The sequence below is a fragment of the Oryza glaberrima genome, chromosome 7 (genome assembly GCF_000147395.1).
Source record: "Oryza glaberrima chromosome 7, OglaRS2, whole genome shotgun sequence".
Taxonomy (NCBI): domain Eukaryota; kingdom Viridiplantae; phylum Streptophyta; class Magnoliopsida; order Poales; family Poaceae; genus Oryza; species Oryza glaberrima.
In genome coordinates, this window is record NC_068332.1 from 23,175,165 (window position 1) to 23,194,320 (window position 19,156).

The following is a 19,156-nucleotide window of genomic DNA, read 5'->3' on the forward strand; positions in this document are numbered from 1 at the left end:
ATGAGAAGATTTGGATTCAGGGTGTGTTTAGTTCCACGCTAAAATTGGAGGTTTGAAGAAATTGGAACGACGTGATGGAAAAGTTAAAAGTTTGTGTATGTAGGAAAGTTTGATGTGACGGAAAAATTAGAAGTTTGAAGAAAAAAGTTGGAATGTAAATAGGGCCTCAGTTTGGACTAGGCCTCCTTTGGATTGGAGGATGTTCAAATCCTTAGGATAGCGCCCTTTGGATTGAAGGAATGCAATTTTGAAACTCTTATCCTGAATTCCTTTGAGAAGTCAAATGCACTCTCTACATTCTCTCTTAACCTGACAAACTTCCTCCAAAACTCATACTACGTTTTATTTCTTGTGAACCATCCATGGGCATTATTTCTTATATTCATTCATCTGTTTTGAAATCCTATTTAAATTGATGCGATTTTCATGTTCCCACGTCTTGAGCGCTTTCAAAAGAAAAAAAATAAAAGGTTTGGTTTAGCGAAATTCGGAATGGTGAGATGATGGGTGGTGACTACGGACAGGAGAAGCTGTACACTCATGTGATGACAGATGTGTCGATACAGAAAACTGCTTCAGACAAGGACCACAGTGAGTGAGTGAGGCGAAAAAATCATAATGGCTCCATGACCCATATGTTCTCTGCTCCTGCAACCAAACGACTGCCCCCAGATGCTTGTCTGGTAACCAAACCTGGGACCCTCACCAACGTGCTCACATCTCTCCCTGCCAGGTGGGCCCGACCCGGCCCGGGCCCAGCCGCCAGTCGCAGCGAGCCGTTGCCGCGATCGCCGCCGTCCACCTGGCTCGGCATCTGATACAATGCCAATCAACGGCCAAGATGGGGGGGTGGAGGAAGCAGCTTGAGGTTGGGGGATCATGGCCAATGCCTGTCTCTCCACAGCAAACATTGAAGGCTACAGCAAAATGGACCGGCTCAATGAACGCCTCCTCCTGGGGGTGTTCATTCATTCAATAAATCCTGAGCCATACTGCAATGCAAAGCAGCTGCTCCAGAAGATCAGAAACTGCATGTGCCCTGTTGTAAAAGCCAGCAATGGCCAGGCCAAATCGGAGTAACTTCAGAATTGCATGTTACAGCTACAGTATTTTTCCAAATTTCGACAAGGAAGCACAACTGAGAACAGTTCAGAACAGGGAAATTTTTTGATGAGTTGGAACCTCTTGAACTCATGAAGAAAGATGGCAATGGTATCAATCAATCAATGGGATGGATGGGATCAAATCCTCTTTACACTACTCGAGTTACCAACCAAACAAACCCTGGCTACAAGGCTCTGGAAAACCCACAGAAAAAATTGGGATGAACGAAAAATCGGTTACATGTACACGGGAAATTAAAACGAAACTCACACGGTTATGGAACACAGATCGTCACAGACCGTCTTCATGTTAGGCCTCTCATTTACAGGAAGAATACACCTAAGAGAGATCGCAAGCAGCTCGTCCATCACCCTTGGAGATTCTTCCAAGCCCGTGATGTCTCGATCGAAACAATCAGTTCCCCGTCCTTCCCTGTTGCACATTTGAACCCAGTCGGTCAGATCAACGGCCCCAGATTGACCCGAAATTATGTCCCCGGCACTCTTCCGCGTCAACATCTCCATAACAATCACCCCAAACGCGTAAACGTCAGCTTTAAATGATGGCATTGGCTTGGCTGTGTTTGCCAGTTCTGGGGCTCTGTACCCCAATGCCCCTAAGTTCAGTATTTGCTCAGCAGTGCCACTTGGAGTCATGAACCGATGCAGGCCGTAATCGACTAGCTTCGGGGAGAGATCAGGACCCGTCAAGAATATATTGGTCGGCTTTAGGTTGCCATGAGGCAGACCCTTCTCATGGTGCAAGAACTGGAGGCAGCGTGCCAGGTCAATGGCAATTTTGAGCCGTTGAGAAACTGACAAGCGGGAGTATCTTCTTGGAGTTGACTCTGCAGCACATGCGAGGAGATCAAAATTTCAGCAATGGAAGAAACAAATGTTGACATGAATGACCCAGCAAATATATGGAACAAATAAGATAGTAATAATCAAGCAGACAATGTAAATATTAGGTATTCCATTGTAAATTAGGAATGCATGTCAACCAAACAAGGAAAAAATCCATTGCCGATTCAAGTGAGCATGGGATAGTTACCATAAAGATAAAGAGCCAAGCTGTCGCCATTGACGTAGTCAGAAATAATGAGTCTTTCTTGCTCCTTAGGACCCCAGTAGAAAGCTCTCCACGAAATTATATTTGGATGCCTGATGGTCCCAATCCTCTTTATCTCCTTAGTGAAGTCCTTTTTATGCTTTACGAGGCCAACACGCAGCCACTTCACTGTCAGGACATGGCCGCTTTGTAGTGCAGCTTTGTATGTCGTGCCATGACTGCTCCTTCCAAGAACCTCTGCTGGTGCTCGGGACAGGTCTTCAGCTGTGAAAACCAAAGTGCTGTCTAGGAAAATCAATTCTCCGACCAACCGATCGGGTGAGTACACTTCAAATGCCACAGGTTCCTCATGGAATCTACTATCAATAAAATGTGGTGATGTTGGTAGCACAGCCCGTGGAGAGGGCTCCATAGCAGGGACTGCAGCAGAGGTCTCAGCCATACCTGAACTCGAGGGTTCAGTGACTTCTTTTGGATCAGCATAGCCGTACTCAACAGCAGCTTCAGCTAATAGCTCTTTCTGAGCAGACATTGATCTAGCTGCAGCTGTTAAGAGATGGTCATTTGAGAAACTTGTTTTAGTTGGTATAACATTATCTTTCGGAGGCTTGAAAAGATTTGGTCGGCTTAACCTCCCCAGTTTTAGATCTCTAATAGTAATCTGACCTCTAAATCCATTTCTTCCGCAAAGCTCTTGAGACCTGACCACATAGATTGCCAATGCTATGAAGATCACAAGCAATGCAGCTCCAATGCAGCCAACAATAAGAGCGACTCGAACGCCAGCCTTATGTCCATGAGACGATTGACTCTGAGCAACTCCAGTATCATCATAATTTCCAGCAGGAAGGCCATCTGGAAAAACTAATAGGTCATTTCCAGGTCTAAAGCAGGTTATGGGGAATTTTTCAACACTTTTAGGAACAGTTCCTTGTAGATCATTGTAGGACACATTGAATATCTTCAAACTAGCCTGGGGCATATCAGGAATTCTGCCAGTAAAGTGATTATGTGATAGATCAAGATACTCCAATCCTTGAAGTTTGCTTATCTCACTTGGAATCTCCCCAGACAACTCATTCATTGCGAGAGTAAGGAACTCAACTCTTTGCAAGTTAGAAATATCTGGTGGCAACGGACCGGACAAAGAATTACTTGACAGATCAACGATCCTGAGGACAGGCTGAATTAGTGCAATCGACTCTGTTGAATGTGTGCTCTGAAATGGAATAGTCCCAGTGAAGTTGTTTCCGGAAAGATTTAACACTGTCAAAGTGGGCGACAGAAAGAAGAAAGGCAAAACAGGTCCGCCAAGAGCATTTAGACTGAGATCGAGGAATTGTAACTTCTGATAGGTTCCCAACACGGAAGGAATAGATCCTGATAACAAATTGTTCCGCAGCTTCAGGGAGACTAAGTTCTGAAACTGTGAAGCATCATTTGGGTAGCTTCCCTCCAGTTTGTTTGAACTCAAGTCAATCGTCTCCACGGTACCATCCCAAGCACGCAATATAGCTAGCTCCCCAGAAAGCTGGTTCCCACTCAGATCAACTGAGCTACACTTGCCAACAGTGGATGGTAAGGAACCTGAGAACGTATTTGAAGAGAGATTCAGCAGCTTCAAAGTCGTCGAGTTCACAACTGGAACCGATCCTGCAAAATTACAAGCGTGCACGAATCATTTAGAGCTGTAGACAAATGAAAATGACATTTATGAATAACTGTACAAGAAGAGAGTAGACATAGCAAGGCAGCAAACTATAAACAGATACATATATTTTTCAATAGTAGATCTCATGCCATAGCATATTAGCATAGGAATAGTTTGTTACAGTCTTAATTGAATAATTTCTGTGTAAAAGTCATGTTAGATGGCAAGGATCCATCAGCAAGTTCTATGGTAGAAGAAATATGTGGCAACATGACAGCTGGTTCAGAATAAAAGGTTTATTTGACTGAGTTTATCAATGAGCACCAAAAATGTTAACTACTTAAGACTATGTTTAGGTCTATAAATAAATAACTATCGTTTATACAAACTATTACAGAAGCAACAAACATGAATTACAAAGAAAGATGCTAAAATCAGTTATAAGCCAACAATGCAGCTTCACCGCGAGTCACAAGAGACAACTATGCAAGAAGAGTCAATTGTTCCATATGCTCATCAAATCCTCAATGCAAATGAACTCAACAAGATTCAAGATGCATTGAATATATTTTTGCCAACGAAGTCTAGAAACATTCGTGTCGCGTTACAAATCTCATTTGATTCGCAGGTTGTAATTTAGGCATCGCCACTCCACATTTGCCAACGCGTCCAAGCACAACAACAATCAATCACAAGAACAAAATCAACCACTTCAGCTTACGCTGGGGGGTTCCTAGTGACTTGCTACTAGCAGATCAAGGCATTTTTGACAAAGATAGCAGAACCATTTGACTAGCAAAAGGAAGATATATACCTGAGAAGCCATTCCTGCTGAGATCAACCTCGACAAGCCGCATCGAGTTCTGCAGCAGCGCCTCCGGCATCACACCGGAAAGCGCATTGCCGGCGACCCTGAAAACCGCCAGAGAGAACCACGCGTCGATCTGCGGCACCATCCCAGCAATCCCACTGTTGCTCAAATCAAGAACCTCCAGGTTCTTGAAGGCCCCCACCGTCTCGTTCCGGAAGAACCCGCCCTGCAGCTTGTTGTGGCTGAGGTTGAGGTACTTGACGGTGTTCCCGATGCTGGACAAGCTCTCGAGCTCCAAATCGACAGCGCCGGTGAAGAGGTTGTCACTGAGGTCAATGTACTCGGCGTTGCGGAGCTCGGCGAGCAGATCGCCGGCATTGCCCCAGAAGGAGTTGCTGCGGAGGTCGATGCGGCGGAGGTTCTGCAGCTGCCGGATCCCGTCGGTGGGGAAGCCCGAGGAGAAGTTGTTGTGGGAGAGGTTGAGGTGGACGAGGCCGGAGAGGTCGGCGAGGCGGCCGGGGATGGGGCCGTAGAAGCGGTTCCCGGAGAGGTCGAGGTGGCGGAGCGAGGAGAGGTAGCCGATGCCGGGGGGGAGGCGGCCGGAGAACGCGTTCCCGGCGAGGGACAGGTTCTGGAGCGCGCGCATGCCGGAGAGCGTCACCAGCTTGAGCTCCCCGGCGAGGCCGAGCCCGTCGAGCGCGACGCCGACCACCGCGCCGCCGTCGCACACGACCCCTCTCCACCCAGACGGGCACCCGCCGCCTCCCCCGCCGGCGTCGGGCGTCGCCGGCGGCGACCAGGATCCCAGCACGGGGTCCCTCCCCCTGTCCGAAATCCCCTTCTTGAACTCCAGCAGCGCCGCCACGTCGTCGCCCGCCGCGCCGCCGCCTCCCAACACCACCAAAACCACCAGCACGAGGAGCGCGGCCATGGATGCGGGTGCGGGGGTGGCCACAGCTAGGTTTCGGCGCGGGAGCAGGTGGTGGCGGCGGCGGCGGCGGCTGCCATTGGAGGGGGGTGGGAAGCTTAGCTGAGAGAGAGAGAAGGGGAAGAGATGTGTGAGAGAAAGAAATGCAAATTTTTGGAAATGCGAGGGGTGGAGTGTAATAATAGCAAGCACCAGCTGGGGAAGAGAGAGAGAGAGAGAGAGAGAGAGTAGTGTATGCCAGTACAGACTGGAAAGTTACAAGTGGTGGTCTTGTGCTGTAGAAGTTGTAGATTGGTGTGCTGTTAAGCTTAGCTTAACTGTGGCTCTGTGACTTTGGGCGTGTTTAGATCGTAGCTAAAATAAACCTTACTAAATTTTGGGGGTGTGTTTAGTTCTTGAAAAAAAGTTGAAAGTTTGAAGAAAGTTAAAAGTTTGGAAAAAAAGTTGGAAGTTTATGTGTGTAGAAAAGTTTTAGATGTGATGTGATGTGATGGAAAGTTGGAAGTTTGGGGGTAGTTGATGGTGAATTAAACACGGCTTTGGTATTACCAAAATTTTAGTAATATTATCAATTTTTGGCAGGATTTCTTATTTATTTATCAGAGTTCGGTAAGAAACTAAATGGATGCACATATTTGTTAACTTTGCCAGAAAAAAATTGTATGGTTTGAAATGTCATCAATCTGAAGAAGCCCTTTGTTTACTTCCATAAGTGTTACTGTGTTACTTCATCGTTCCATAAAAAACCAACCTAATATTAGATGTTACACATATTAGAACTATGAATATGGACATACCTATGTACAAATTTATTATACTAGAATGTGTCACGTATAATTTTAGATTCGTTTTTTTAAACAGAGGGAGTTCTGTTTTGTGTCATTGTGTGAGTACTTGGGTTACGGAGCATATTGTGTGACAATGTGAGAGTAAAAACAATGTTGTCTTTAGGGTGGTTATACTTATAACTTTTTCATGGTTTCATGTACCTGGTCTTGGAAGTTTGCTTTTGTTTATTGGTTGGTTTGTGCTTTTGTTATATTGTAGATATGTTTTGGGAAAGGTTGTTTGTGCAAAAGAAAATTATGTAACTCTTACCAAGGCTAACGTAGCATGTTGCGGGTAAATCTAGATTTCCTGTAACTCCTAGCTAGTAAAATCAAACAGTCGAGAGTTTTGTATTTAAGAGTTTTTGTAAGTTTTCCATAGTTGAGTGTGAGCAATTTGGTAAGCGCAAGAAATGACCGCTTAGAATGCAAGTTGAATCTTTCACCATTGTAGATCTTTTTTTTCCCTTTGTACTGTAGATGTGTTCTAGTGTAGTACTAGTAGCGTTTTGTTGCTCATCCTAAAGTGCTTTATAACTATATTCTTTAAAAAAAGAAGAAGAAAAAACATGTTACTCACGTTATTCCTGAAAAGACAAACTCAATTTAACTACGGAAATATTTAATGTCAAAATATTTATTGTTACAGCAACTTCTTGACATCTCAAGGTCAAGGAAGAGAATTAGGGAACATGCAATAAAAAATAACAAAAGCTACATTCATTTATACATTAGTTAGATTATTAGAGTGCCACCCATTGGGGACAATCAGTAATTCAAAATAAATAAATAAACCTCTCAAATGTGTGCAGACACTGGGCACTGGTAGAAAAGCAAGAGCCCCCACATGACCCAAGGCTGTTTCAGGCTTTGACCCCTTTCCTCCAGCTCAGTTGAGCTGCCTGCCCTCTTGCTTTCCATTCTTTCCTCCCTTTTCCTTACCTCCAATGCTCTCTTTCTTCATGCCACTCAACAACACATTAGACTATAATTTTTTTTAGAAAAAAAATCCAAACAGAACTGGAAAAAAATCGACAGTTTATAAAGTATACAATTTTTGTCATGGACAAGTGTCATGAGGTGATATTCTTCTAGTTTGTGCAAGGTTGATGTGATGTAGTGGTAGTAGTAAATGGAGTGTAGTATTTATTTCAGTAGCTCACAGAGGTTTAGAGAGACATGAAGACCTTAGATTCAGGAGCCTGTCACATGTCCAATTATATATTTCTGGTACCAGGTAGATCAAGAGAAAATTTCTACCTCTCCAGATAATTTCAGTGCTTCATATTGACAGTTTACAAGATATTTTATATTGTGATCTTCCTCTGTTCATCCAATTATTCGATTTCTGTCAAAATTGGTGTTAGTCCTTTCATGAATTTGGCTGATCCAGGATCTGTGCAGTTTTTGCTTCTGAATCTTGCCAACATTTCAACATGCCATTTCTGAAGTTTAAGGTTAAGGATGTGATGACTGAAAGGACGGTAAAACAGTCGGTGCATAGTGGAATTAGAGGATATATATTCATATCCTAATCCAGATGCTTGCTGTTAGGAGGAAATATAGGCTCTGAAAATGACATGGTGTAGAGGAGTACTAATCAATCGGAGAGATTGATGGGCTCTGGAGTTTGGAGTTTCTTGACATCAAAATCCAGAGTTGTCTGTGATAGAGACGGTAGTGCTAACAAGAATTAACTAGCAGGATAAGTTGAAAAGTGTGTCATGTTTGGATGACACTTAATTAAGGTTGCAATATTTTTAGATTAAGAGGGGCCAAGCATGATTGGAGTTCCATAAGTCAAATATTCTTCCATTTCTTTCCTCTCGTTTGGATGTGTATGAGGGTGACAGTGTGTGTCCTGACTGGTCCTGAGCTGGATGTAATTCCTGCACGAAATGCCTAATTGGTGCAACAAACGGGTTTAAATTACAGTCAATATCCAGCCATGTGTTAGAAGCAGATGTTTTCTGATTACTTTAATTAAGGTCATGATCACACTATAAACCATATGCGGAAACTCGAAAGATTGTAATTAAGTTCTACTAGCAATTAGACAGACTATTATATATGAGTCGTATACAATTTTTTTAGATAATGATATGAATCATATGTACAATTATAATTTATATATCTTTTATAGATAATTGCAACAGATGTCCTTTTGCAGTCGTTATGAAGTGATTAGGAAGTTTCTTAACTTGATTAGGTGCGGGATTATCAGTACTGCATAATCATGCCGTGTTTGCTCTGAATTGCGGTTTCTTGGGGAAATGCAAATGCTAATCAGTAACTGGATCAGAACATGCTGCAGGTACTAATTTATTCAGGGAATTAAGTAATGTTTCACACCGAAGACTCAAATAGCACCGAGTAGATTAGTTGAGGCTACCAAACCCTGAGCTGTAACCGAGTAGAAGAACCTTGACGTCTTAAAACACACTAAAAAAAATAGAAGAAGAAAGTGTCCATGTCGAATGCTGTTTTTATTTTCTGAACCTCCCAACACTCTTTCAACAACCAACCTGAAGAAATTCCAAAAGGAATACTGGATTTTGGATTTTTCATTTACATGCTTCATAAACTGGTGCATTTTGTGTAAAAAAAAATTCTATATGCTTTTTTGGAAAAACTTTTCTAAACCATTTTTTGAACTTTATAGTAGTTAATTTATTTATTCATACCCTTAAATAGCTATAAAAATCATATTATCCATTAATTCATCAGTTTAAACTATCTCAAACAGGGTAAAAATTTTCAGTGGTACTTTTTTTTAAAAAATACTACAGTGGTACTGGATGGGAGAATTATTGTTGCTGATTGCAGGAAAAGGACTGCAAAGAAAGATATGGGCAGTACAAAAGGTGAGGATTAACCAGGACACTTTCACTGTAAAAGAGAGTAACCAAAAGACTATCAGTGTGGCAGTTAAAGCTGCTCAGTTGGCTAGTTGTCCCGGGGCTTTGCTTGAATTTGAAACCATCTGAAGAAAAAAAATGTTGCCGCTGCTGCTCCATGAGATGATGTTTTTTTCATGCGTCTTTTGCAGCTAAACCTGGGACCTGAGCTAGATTAACTCCACTGTCATGCATCATGGATTCACTGTGCAATGGTACACGTTTGTAGTACTGATTAAGGGTAAACTAAAGCAATCAATCTGGAGGCTTGAGAACCAAGCTTAACCTGAATAATGATTAGTATTGGTAATCATACTTAAACTGAAGAACATTTTTCAGACTGGCACAGTAGTAGTATTGGTAATACTGGTACGGTTTTGCCATTGAGCGATCTTTGTTGGTGGGCCCCAGTGACTGACAGTCCGTTCTGTCCGTGAAAGGCTGTATGGACCCGTGCTGTCAGAAGGATAAGGGTTAGATTGACTGGACTGGCTAAAGACTCGTCTTTCAGAAAGTCTTCTATGCACATATACAGAGACAAACAGATCTCTAAACAAAACAAGAGGCTGGCAGGCAGACAGAGTGAGTGAGTGCATGATTTTAATCTAAGTAAAAGTGGTTAGTAGCGTTATTAGTTAAAGAAAGCATGGAGGAGCATCACCAGCAGGACACAATAGAATATGTGGAAGTGAGCGAAGGCGAGGACGAAGTACGAAGACCACCGCCCTAGAGCTCATGCTCACCGAACTGTTTCCGAGCTAAAAACCGGTGATAATTGGTTTTTTAATTCGGTTTTCATGGAAACCGTTGAATCCCGATAAAATCCGATCAAATTTTGTTGAACTTGAAAACAAACCGAGTGGAAAATCCGGTTTTCGCGAACATCGATCTGTTTTCGTCGGTTTTGTGAATCTGGCCACCTGGGAAATGCAATGTGCATGCACCAGGCAGGTAGCGTGCTGGCGGTCTGGGCGCGTGCTGGGTGGTGTTGTGTTCCATGCTTCCATTACATGGCGCCATATGCTTTACAGGAGTAATCCTCGCGGATTACAGCGCATGCGATGCATCTTCTTGTCGTTCCATCCATCGTCGCCGCGACGCCGCCCGTCACATCCCCACCACCATCACCACCACCACTAGTCGCTCTAGTGCTAATTAATTCTGATTAAGCTGGTGTAATTGATAGTGTCATGAATATAATCTGGTCGAAGTTGAGTAGTAGGCGAAATGTGATGTTTTTTTTAGATAATGAGGCGAAATGTGATGTGTATCCCCTCACGTGTTTAGAACAGGGTCATATCTGCTGGTCAAAGATCTAGCGCCCTCACAGTTCACCGGTTACGGCTGATTGGCGGATTTCAGATTGTGATAGATGATGGTAGATCAGAACATGGGAATCAGCAAGTAGTGCTTGGCGAAAATTCTTCAGCCATGATAGAGGACTTAACTGAACTAACTGAAATCGAATTGCACGGTCATAATCATGATGTGTAGGGATAGTTAATCAGGCGGACCAAACCAAACTGAACTGAAGATTAGAGAGGACATAATTACGAAAATAGGCAATTGCACGAGCGACAGGGAGGAGCGAGAGCAGAGGTCGACGATGGGGTGGAAGAAGAAGAAAGAAGAAGAAGCCGTGCGTGTCAACATGCGTACATGCAGGCATGTCTGCTACGACAAGTCTACAATACTGTACTACGTACTACTTCTGAAAAAAAAATTATAACATATGCTCTTTCTTACGAAGATATAGATTTTATCTCGGTTTTTTTAGCACGTTTTCTAAACTACTAAACAGTAATGTTCCGCGTAAAAAACTTTTTATATGAAAGTTGCTTTAAAAATATCAAATATATACATTTGTTAAGTTTATAATAACTAGAAAAAATACACGTGCGTCGCAACGGGTGATACTATTTTAATATTATTATTATTATACGGTTCAGTTAGAATGAAATTCACTGTGAGAATTCGCTTGGATATATTTTTAGAAAATCATGAGCTATAATTAGAAGTCTGACTTTCATATTAAGTTAGCAAGTTTTAAAAAAGAAAATTCTTATACGACTTCTTCTGTATCCAAAAGCAAATGAACTTAAAATCCGATTCAAATACGGATATGTATTTCAAAAAAGAAATTTAAAAACCGACTCAAATACGAATAACATACTAAAATACCAACGAAAACATTTTCAATTTTTATAATAGTAGAGATTAAAACTTAATTAATCATATTCTAATAGCTTTTTTGTTTTACGTGTGCTAACTTTAATTTTATGCATTAACTTAACTTAAAATATGAGAATATATTTTTATCTAAACAATAAATTTTTTTTATATTTTGGGACGAGGTCGGTATATCAATCCTGAGCGTGTCCATGTGCGACCAGGATGCCATTTAAGACGACGAACTGTAGGAAGGACACATATATATACGGCCCCGCGCGCCGTCGGGGGGCCCCTTGTTTGATCGATCTTTCATTTCGGTGTGTCCATGCATGCATGATGCGTCCACGCATGTGTCCATGTGATCGCCGAAGCAAAAACAGAGTGGACCATCTCCCTTGTCTCCTCCCCCAGCTTCACACTCCTCCCGCTGCTACTGCTCGTGCAAGTGATCGAGCTTCCGTCCATGTATACGTGCGAGGTGATGGTCGAGATTATCCGGTATAAGAGACAGGGCAATAGTACAGATACCTGTTAAGCTGTAAAATCTTCCATCTTAGACCGAGTTTAGTTTTAAACTTTTTCTTTAAACTTCTAACTTTTTCGTCATATCGTTTCAATTTTAACCAAACTTTTAATTCTGGTGTGAACTAAACACGCTCTTAGTAAAATGGAAGATAATATGTACGATAGTGAGCTGTAAGTAGTTCAATGTATTGTCCTCTAGCGCATATATATACTATTTATTCGTTTAATCTAACAAGTACCTAGTGTGTCGTCACTGTAAACTCTCTCTAGAGTGAGCAGCGTCGCATGGAAGCATATGAGGTCGTGTTGCAGCCGGCGCTTTTATCTCTCTTTACCATCGTTTTTCTTTCAGCTCAGCTCATATCTGACGTATTTGTTGTTGGAGCCGGTTAAGTTAACCTACTCTATTTGTTCTATACTGTGGTAAAGTTATACGTTTATATCCATATCCATCGTCTAGAACAAGTATGAAGTATTCTCTCCATGAAAAAAAAAAGTTAAATAGGAATGTGGCATAACCTAGTATAACGAAACATGTAAAAAGACCTAATCTAGCGAATTTAGGTTTCGTTGTACAGTACTAAGTATTAAGTCGTATCACATCTTCATTTGTATTGAACTTTTTTATAACAAATAAAGTACTAATGAAATACTACATCTATCCCAAATAGAGACGAGAAAGGAGTAAGCCCTTGTTTAGTTCCAAATTTTTTCTTTAAACTTTTAACTTTTTCATCACATCAAAACTTTCCTATACACAAACTTTCAATTTTTTCATCACATCGATACAATTTTAACCAAACTTTCAATTTTGACGTAAAAACATACCCTAAAATAAAATCATGGCGCCGCCGTGGCGTGGGGGCGCGTGGCGGTGGCGTGCGTGCCACCGGACAACCGGAGAGCGGAGACCAATTGCAGTTAGCGTAGGCAACATCACCTGTGTGCACGATGATTAGCTAGGGCCGGCCGGGCTGTGTGTGGGCTGTGGCTGGCACGGTGGGAAAAGAAAAGCGGCGGGACGGAAGAGAGCATCGGAATTCGCGTAAAGCGAGAGAGGCACGCCGTGGCGTGGCGTGGCGTGGAGCCGTGGAAGTGTGGAGCACCGGCACCAATCATGCGCCGCCTCGGTGTCCGCGTACGGCGCGCCATCCGCCCCCCCCCCCCCCCCCCCCCTCCCCAATGCTTGTTGCTTCCCCTCCCAAACAACCCCTTTTTTCTTTTCTTTTCGCCCTTTTTGTTGGGCAACAAACAGTAACACGCGTCCGTGTCGCATCGCAGCTCGATCGGATTCCGTTGAATTCTACCAATTTCTGTCATATTGTTTCGCACCGCACCCCCATTTCGACATGTTCTCCCAGCAAGCGTCCCTGCCTGGCTGTTTAATTAACGTCAATTCCATTCCCCCTCATATGAGTACGTACTCATGGCAACAGATACCGACTCTCGGTATGGAGCAAAAGCACGCAAGCAAAGCCATACAGTAGCAGCATCCCAGCGGCGTTTGCTTCTGTACGCCCCATCATCCGCTGGGACCGGACCGGGACGGCCATGCCATGCTGCAGGAGCAGGAAGGAGAGGCAACTCTGATCGTGATTGCAGATGCAGGAGATAGCAGTAGTAGATCTCACACATCTCATATCAAATATGAGTCTCGTCTCTTGCAATCCTAATCCCCAGCCGCATCATGTGTCGCCTTCCTCCCCGTCCCCTTGCTATTTGCCACTACCACCACTAACCACAGTTTGTCTCCCCCCCTCGCACTTGAACGTGCCTCCCCTGCCCCACCCATATGGGCGTACAGGTGTACCCAGTGCAAGCAAAGCAATGCTGCTGCTACTGCCAAATGTACAACTACGTACTACTAGTACAGACAGGCTCTCCCTTCGAAGGGAGTGAAGAGTGCCCGAGTGGCTGCCCTGGAATCTGGATAGGATCTGCTTGCCTCCGGTGAGAGAGATGAGAGATCAGATCAGCACACACATTCACAGCTGAATGAATAATGAGACGAGGAAGACGAGTCCCGGTTTTGCTGCTGGTTTCGTTGTCTTCCTCTTCGTGTAAATCGGAGGATGTTCAGATATATACATGTGTCCAGGAGCAAAATGTAGGGAAGCGAGAGCTATTGTTTCTTTCATGGATTACTGCAACACAAATAACAATGTCGATGTTTACAACACTACAGTTACGGTACACAAGTGAGGGAGAAAGAGAGGGGGAGATCCTAAGTGGGAAATGTACAGGATTGAGCTGGTCAGATTTTCTTTTTATCTAATTCGTTTGGCACGAGAGCTTAGCTTAGCCTTGTTCCTTGTAGGGTGTCCAGATCAGCTTGCTAACGTCGACCTCGAGGCCACCCCGGCCGGCGGCCTTGAGGTGGCGGTCGAGAACCTTGGGGTCAGCGCAGATGACGTGCTGACCTTTCCGGTACTGGATCAGGTCCAGACTCTGAAGCGTGCTCAAGATGTCGTCCGCTTTTATTGCCGTCATATCGCTAAGCTCCTGCATTCAAGCGCGACAACCTGTTAGGAACAGTTTAGGGCTGCGTAATTGGATAATGCAAATCGAAGCTAATTGATGATAGAAAATGATGGATCTGTGGTGGAGTTATGGGCTATGGATTCAGCTACAGAGGAACTCAATGTGTGTGTTTCTTCATGATTTGAAAAAAAAAATTAGTATGGAAAGTAAAATTATACAGTAGTTAGTACAACACAGCCTATTGACTTTTCCTACAGATCTGTTTGCACCAGTGACTGTACTAGTGCATCAGGGAGCAAGGATGCAGGAACAATTATCTTTCAGAATCCAATTGTTCTTGTGTGTCGTCAAAAGGTTTGATTTGCATACATCCAAAAGTTTTAGAGGGCCGGGGCAAGATGAACAGGAAGGCACAGGCTGACAAGCCAGAGAACACATGGATCTATGTCCTTCCGTAGAGGAAGTTTCTGCAGATTACACTAGTTGCATGTGATCCTGTCTAAATATATTTGAGTTCAAAAGAAAAGGATATACAGCTCTTCTTCAGAATGGTTTAAGGATATAATGCAGCTTGGAGAATCTAATTGTTGATTTATTCTTTCATGCAATCTTTAAGAGCTAGAACAATGGTTCTAATGCCAGAAGTAAGTTGAGTGAAGATTTTTATTAGTTATTATAGCTGTCCATGAAACTGCAGTGGGCTATATCTACATGAATGATTATTTAGATGTGGACAAATATTGACTGATGACACATGAATTTCAGCTTGGTTTGTTGGATTTAATATTTTATTGTAATTTGTAAGAAGTAAACTGGGTGTAAGAATCTACAGCCTCCCTTCAGACTACTGAACTGCACATATCTACTGTATCCATGAAAAGTAGCACATTAGATTTGAGTTGGTAATCAAGATCTCATGGATATCCACAAACATCCAAACTGTGAAGTGTAGCATCAAATGGTCTGTCTCACATAATCCAAAAGTTTTCAGGCCCCAGGGCAAACGAACAGGAAGATGTAAGGTGAAAAGCCTATTAATATGCAAACCAATGTCCTTGTGTGGGCAAGCATGATCTTACTGTTCACTCAACTGGCTACTCCTGACCTGACCATTTTAGCCTATATTAATCTGACCATTTACACACTAGAAATTAACCTGATGACACTTTATCCTACATATGATTGTAAGTAATAGATTGGCTGAGATCATCAATGAACAGGATCAGATAGGGATAAAAAAAAGTCTGAGTATTTGATGCAATGCCAAAAAAGAAAATGACGCCTGTTTTTATCATGATTTATTCAAATGATAAAATGGAGAGAGAAAAAAACTATAGTGTTAGATAGAGGGGAAGGAATGTGGTGATTACCTTAATGGATATGTTGCTCTTATGTTTCTTTAAAATCTCTAGAAGCACTCTAGTCCAATAACCTCTATAACTGAGCAGACCAAGATCAGAAAGAGGGCGCTCCGGTGTCCCTACTTTACCTTCCTTCTTAGAAAGCTCATAGGCTGCAATTAAAAAAAAAATCTTGAACAAAATGCTACGATACAGTTATGATTCGGTGTGCATGGGAACTAAAATTTATCAGGCATAATACAGAGCATAAGATCTTACAGAAGGCAATCAGGAACTTCCCATATCCTTTTCTTTGATATGGAGGGAGAGTGAGGATGCAAGCCAAATTGTAAGATTCCTCAGAGTGTTTCTCCTGGATAATGATAACAACCAATATGAAACATCAAATGATTCACTACTACTAATAAGAAATACATCTTGCAAACAGAAACAGCGCCACAAATATAAATTTCAGTTCATTAAAACAAAGAAATAAGTAATATTCATTACAGAGAAGCATTGTGAACTTTACCTTGGAGAAATACCCCACCATATGACACCCCCGATCATCACATTCACACAGGACGTAGAACAAAAACAAATCAACATCGTAATAAAGTGTCTTGTGATCAAGAAATAGTTTGGCAAGATAACAAAGGTTCTGCCCATAAACTTTGTTCTTCTTGCCATCAACCTGCAATTATGCAAACATTTTTCTTATTAAAATATTAAGATAACTAAACGAAAAGGAGAAGTTGCATGATTTCCATTCTGCTTTTCTTAAAACTTTTTAAGGCATTATGCCGACAGCAGAGAACTGGTTTCAGAAACTTGATCAACATAGCATGCAAGCTGCCATTACAGGAAGCTAAAATGGATATCGAACTAACCTCAAACATAGACAGGGTTCCACTTCTGTATATTTCATCACCAGGGGGATGTTTAAGATCACATTTTTTCTGTATAGTAAAGAGAATGGAATTAATCATTGATTATGACTTATGATAATTTAACATGGAATATCAGAATGCTATAAATGAAACATGTGCACAACAAACAAGATATAAAATGCATTCAAAGATGATCATAGATCAAGTGATCAACTCAGGAACAGAATATGCTGCACATGCAGCGAGGTTGATCTGATTTATGGTATTTGTAATGTCAATAAGTACCAGCCATGACTTGAGGACATTTAAGGAGATTTTTCTGAGATGCCAGAAACATAAGTAGTGGGGCAGAGGGGTTGCATTTTACTTATGATGTTCGTTGTACTAATTATTAAATGGCTGGCGACACACAACAGTTGCAATCAATTCAGAGCTAGGGACCACTAGAATGGCAAAACAGGCATTTTTTAGAACCCACAAAATTCACAGTAAACAGTATAATTACTGCAGCTTTATGAGGAAATTCCTGCAATACAAACAGGGCCTTTTAAAAAAATAAAGATTAAGAGAACATGTTTGGCACCTAATGGTACAATGAACAAAAAGTTAAGATAGATGGGCCGAAAAAGCACAGGAGGAGCTAAACAAGTGCAGGCAGATTTGAGCTCATACTCCCAAATTTGCATTAGCAGAGCCTGGCTGAAAAGATAGTAACCCTCCATATGGGAACAAATAACTAAATCTCACCATGTGCCTCTGAAGCTGTTCCTTGCGCTTCATGAAGTTGAGGCAAAACTCACAGAAGAACAGCTTTGGAGAGTCATTATACTCCGGTGGGAAAGGAGAGAAATACCACGTATCTATCTCATATCTCCCAAGTTCTATCTTCGCTATATTTTTCACCTTTGTGAACTCTTCATGTTCCCGCAAACTAGCAGCATCAAGCTCCTCATGACCTTGCTATAATGGAAATGGACACAAAGCTAGATTAGTTTCAGGATACTAATTCAAACGGGAAACCACAATTACAGTACAACGTGAAGAAGGAACCAACATGTGTTTCATCAATTTTTGTAGCCAGTGCATAGCAAACTAACATCCTTACAGATAATAAATCTTCAAGAACAAATGATAATCGAATTATCCACAGTGATACAATCTATTCCATACCTCCACATGGGTTTCATCAATTTTACGCTTCTGGTGCCGTGTCATCTTCAAGCTTGTTGCCTGAGTACATATTAAAATGGAGTTGTATGAGTATTCTTTTGAAATAACAGAGGGCTATTTATGTCTTAGGATGATCATCTCAGGTTTTCAACCGTCACCTGGACGGTATAGCGGCCAATATAAGGAAAAAGCAAATTCTACTGGTATGATTGACAATTGAACAACATGAATTTATGTTACCTTATCTTCTACCTTCTCATCAACATCGGTCTCAACAGTCTCAAGATCAAGTTGTTCAAGTTTAACCCACTCATCGAGCCTCCTATTGACTGCAAGTTCATTACATTTAAATACGATTGGTAAGCATAAATATGTCAACATGAAAGAACTCCACAAACCCACAACAGAATACGCTGCAGCTGTTATGAAGCACTAACTCCTATTTCAGCTAACGAAATCGGGTAAAAGTTTGTGATTGTACTGAAACTATTGAGACACGAGACTAGAACGGCCATTTCCGGCCCCAGCGAAAAGCAATCCTATATTCCCATATACAAATTCATCACTATATCACCTCGAATTTCATAACCCCTAAACTAATTGACCATTTAAGCCCCAGATTTCCTCAATCTGAAGCACCCTAAACCTAACCCTAGAAACGAAGCATCCTGTTGAGGGCGAGGTCGCTTACACTCGGTGTAGTGGACGTAGTACTCGTAATCGGCGGGGGAGGAGGAGGTGGAGGACTTCCGGCGCTCGATGACCTTGACGGGGTGGAGCTTCTGGTCGCGCCACCGGCACATCACGCGCGTGCCCACCTCCAGCGGCAGATGCGACGCCCACGACGCGGACGCGGCGGAGGACCTCAGCCTCCTCTCTACCCCGCCGCCGTTCGAGGCGGCGGCGCCGCCGCCGCCGCCCGCGCCGTTGCACGCCGTCGAGGCCGCGGCCGCCGCCGCGGCGGCGGTGCCGTTCTCCGGCGCGGTGGACGCCTCCATCGAGCCCATCTCGTCGTCGGAGTTGGATCGGAAGTTGTGCGGTTTTGGGGCTGGGCCTCTTGCCCCGGATTTGGGCTTTGGGTTAGATCTTTATCATCTCCGTCGTGTGGTCCGGTTGGGACGCATGGTTTATTCCATGGGGCCCACATGTAAGTGACAGAATGATACCGTCTCGGTTGTATTTGGTCTGTTTGATCCTCCCCAAATTTGAATTGGGTCAACGGATTTGAAGGCCCAGCTCTGTTTTAACTTTAAACTAATTTAGTTTTATTGCCGATTTTTTTAAAAAAA

At 42.6% G+C, this 19,156-nt stretch overlaps 2 protein-coding genes across 2 annotated transcripts; both read right to left on the reverse strand.

The window, feature by feature from the left end:
* Positions 1–1,191: 1,191 nt before the first annotated feature.
* LOC127779603 (probable inactive receptor kinase At5g10020) lies at positions 1,192–5,734 on the reverse strand. The gene is made up of 3 exons (XM_052306418.1): positions 4,641–5,734; positions 2,158–3,828; positions 1,192–1,951 (listed from the first exon to the last, which is right to left on the reverse strand). Exons 1-3 carry the CDS (start codon positions 5,566–5,568, stop codon positions 1,371–1,373), a joined length of 3,180 nt encoding a protein of 1,059 aa, XP_052162378.1. The 5' UTR covers positions 5,569–5,734; the 3' UTR covers positions 1,192–1,370.
* An 8,360-nt stretch (positions 5,735–14,094) lies between these two features.
* On the reverse strand, positions 14,095–18,914 carry LOC127779485 (putative MYST-like histone acetyltransferase 1). The gene is made up of 9 exons (XM_052306276.1): positions 18,559–18,914; positions 18,108–18,196; positions 17,868–17,927; positions 17,445–17,657; positions 16,698–16,766; positions 16,340–16,501; positions 16,087–16,180; positions 15,838–15,980; positions 14,095–14,488 (listed from the first exon to the last, which is right to left on the reverse strand). Exons 1-9 carry the CDS (start codon positions 18,872–18,874, stop codon positions 14,285–14,287), a joined length of 1,350 nt encoding a protein of 449 aa, XP_052162236.1. The 5' UTR covers positions 18,875–18,914; the 3' UTR covers positions 14,095–14,284.
* Between the last annotated feature and the right edge of the window lie 242 nt (positions 18,915–19,156).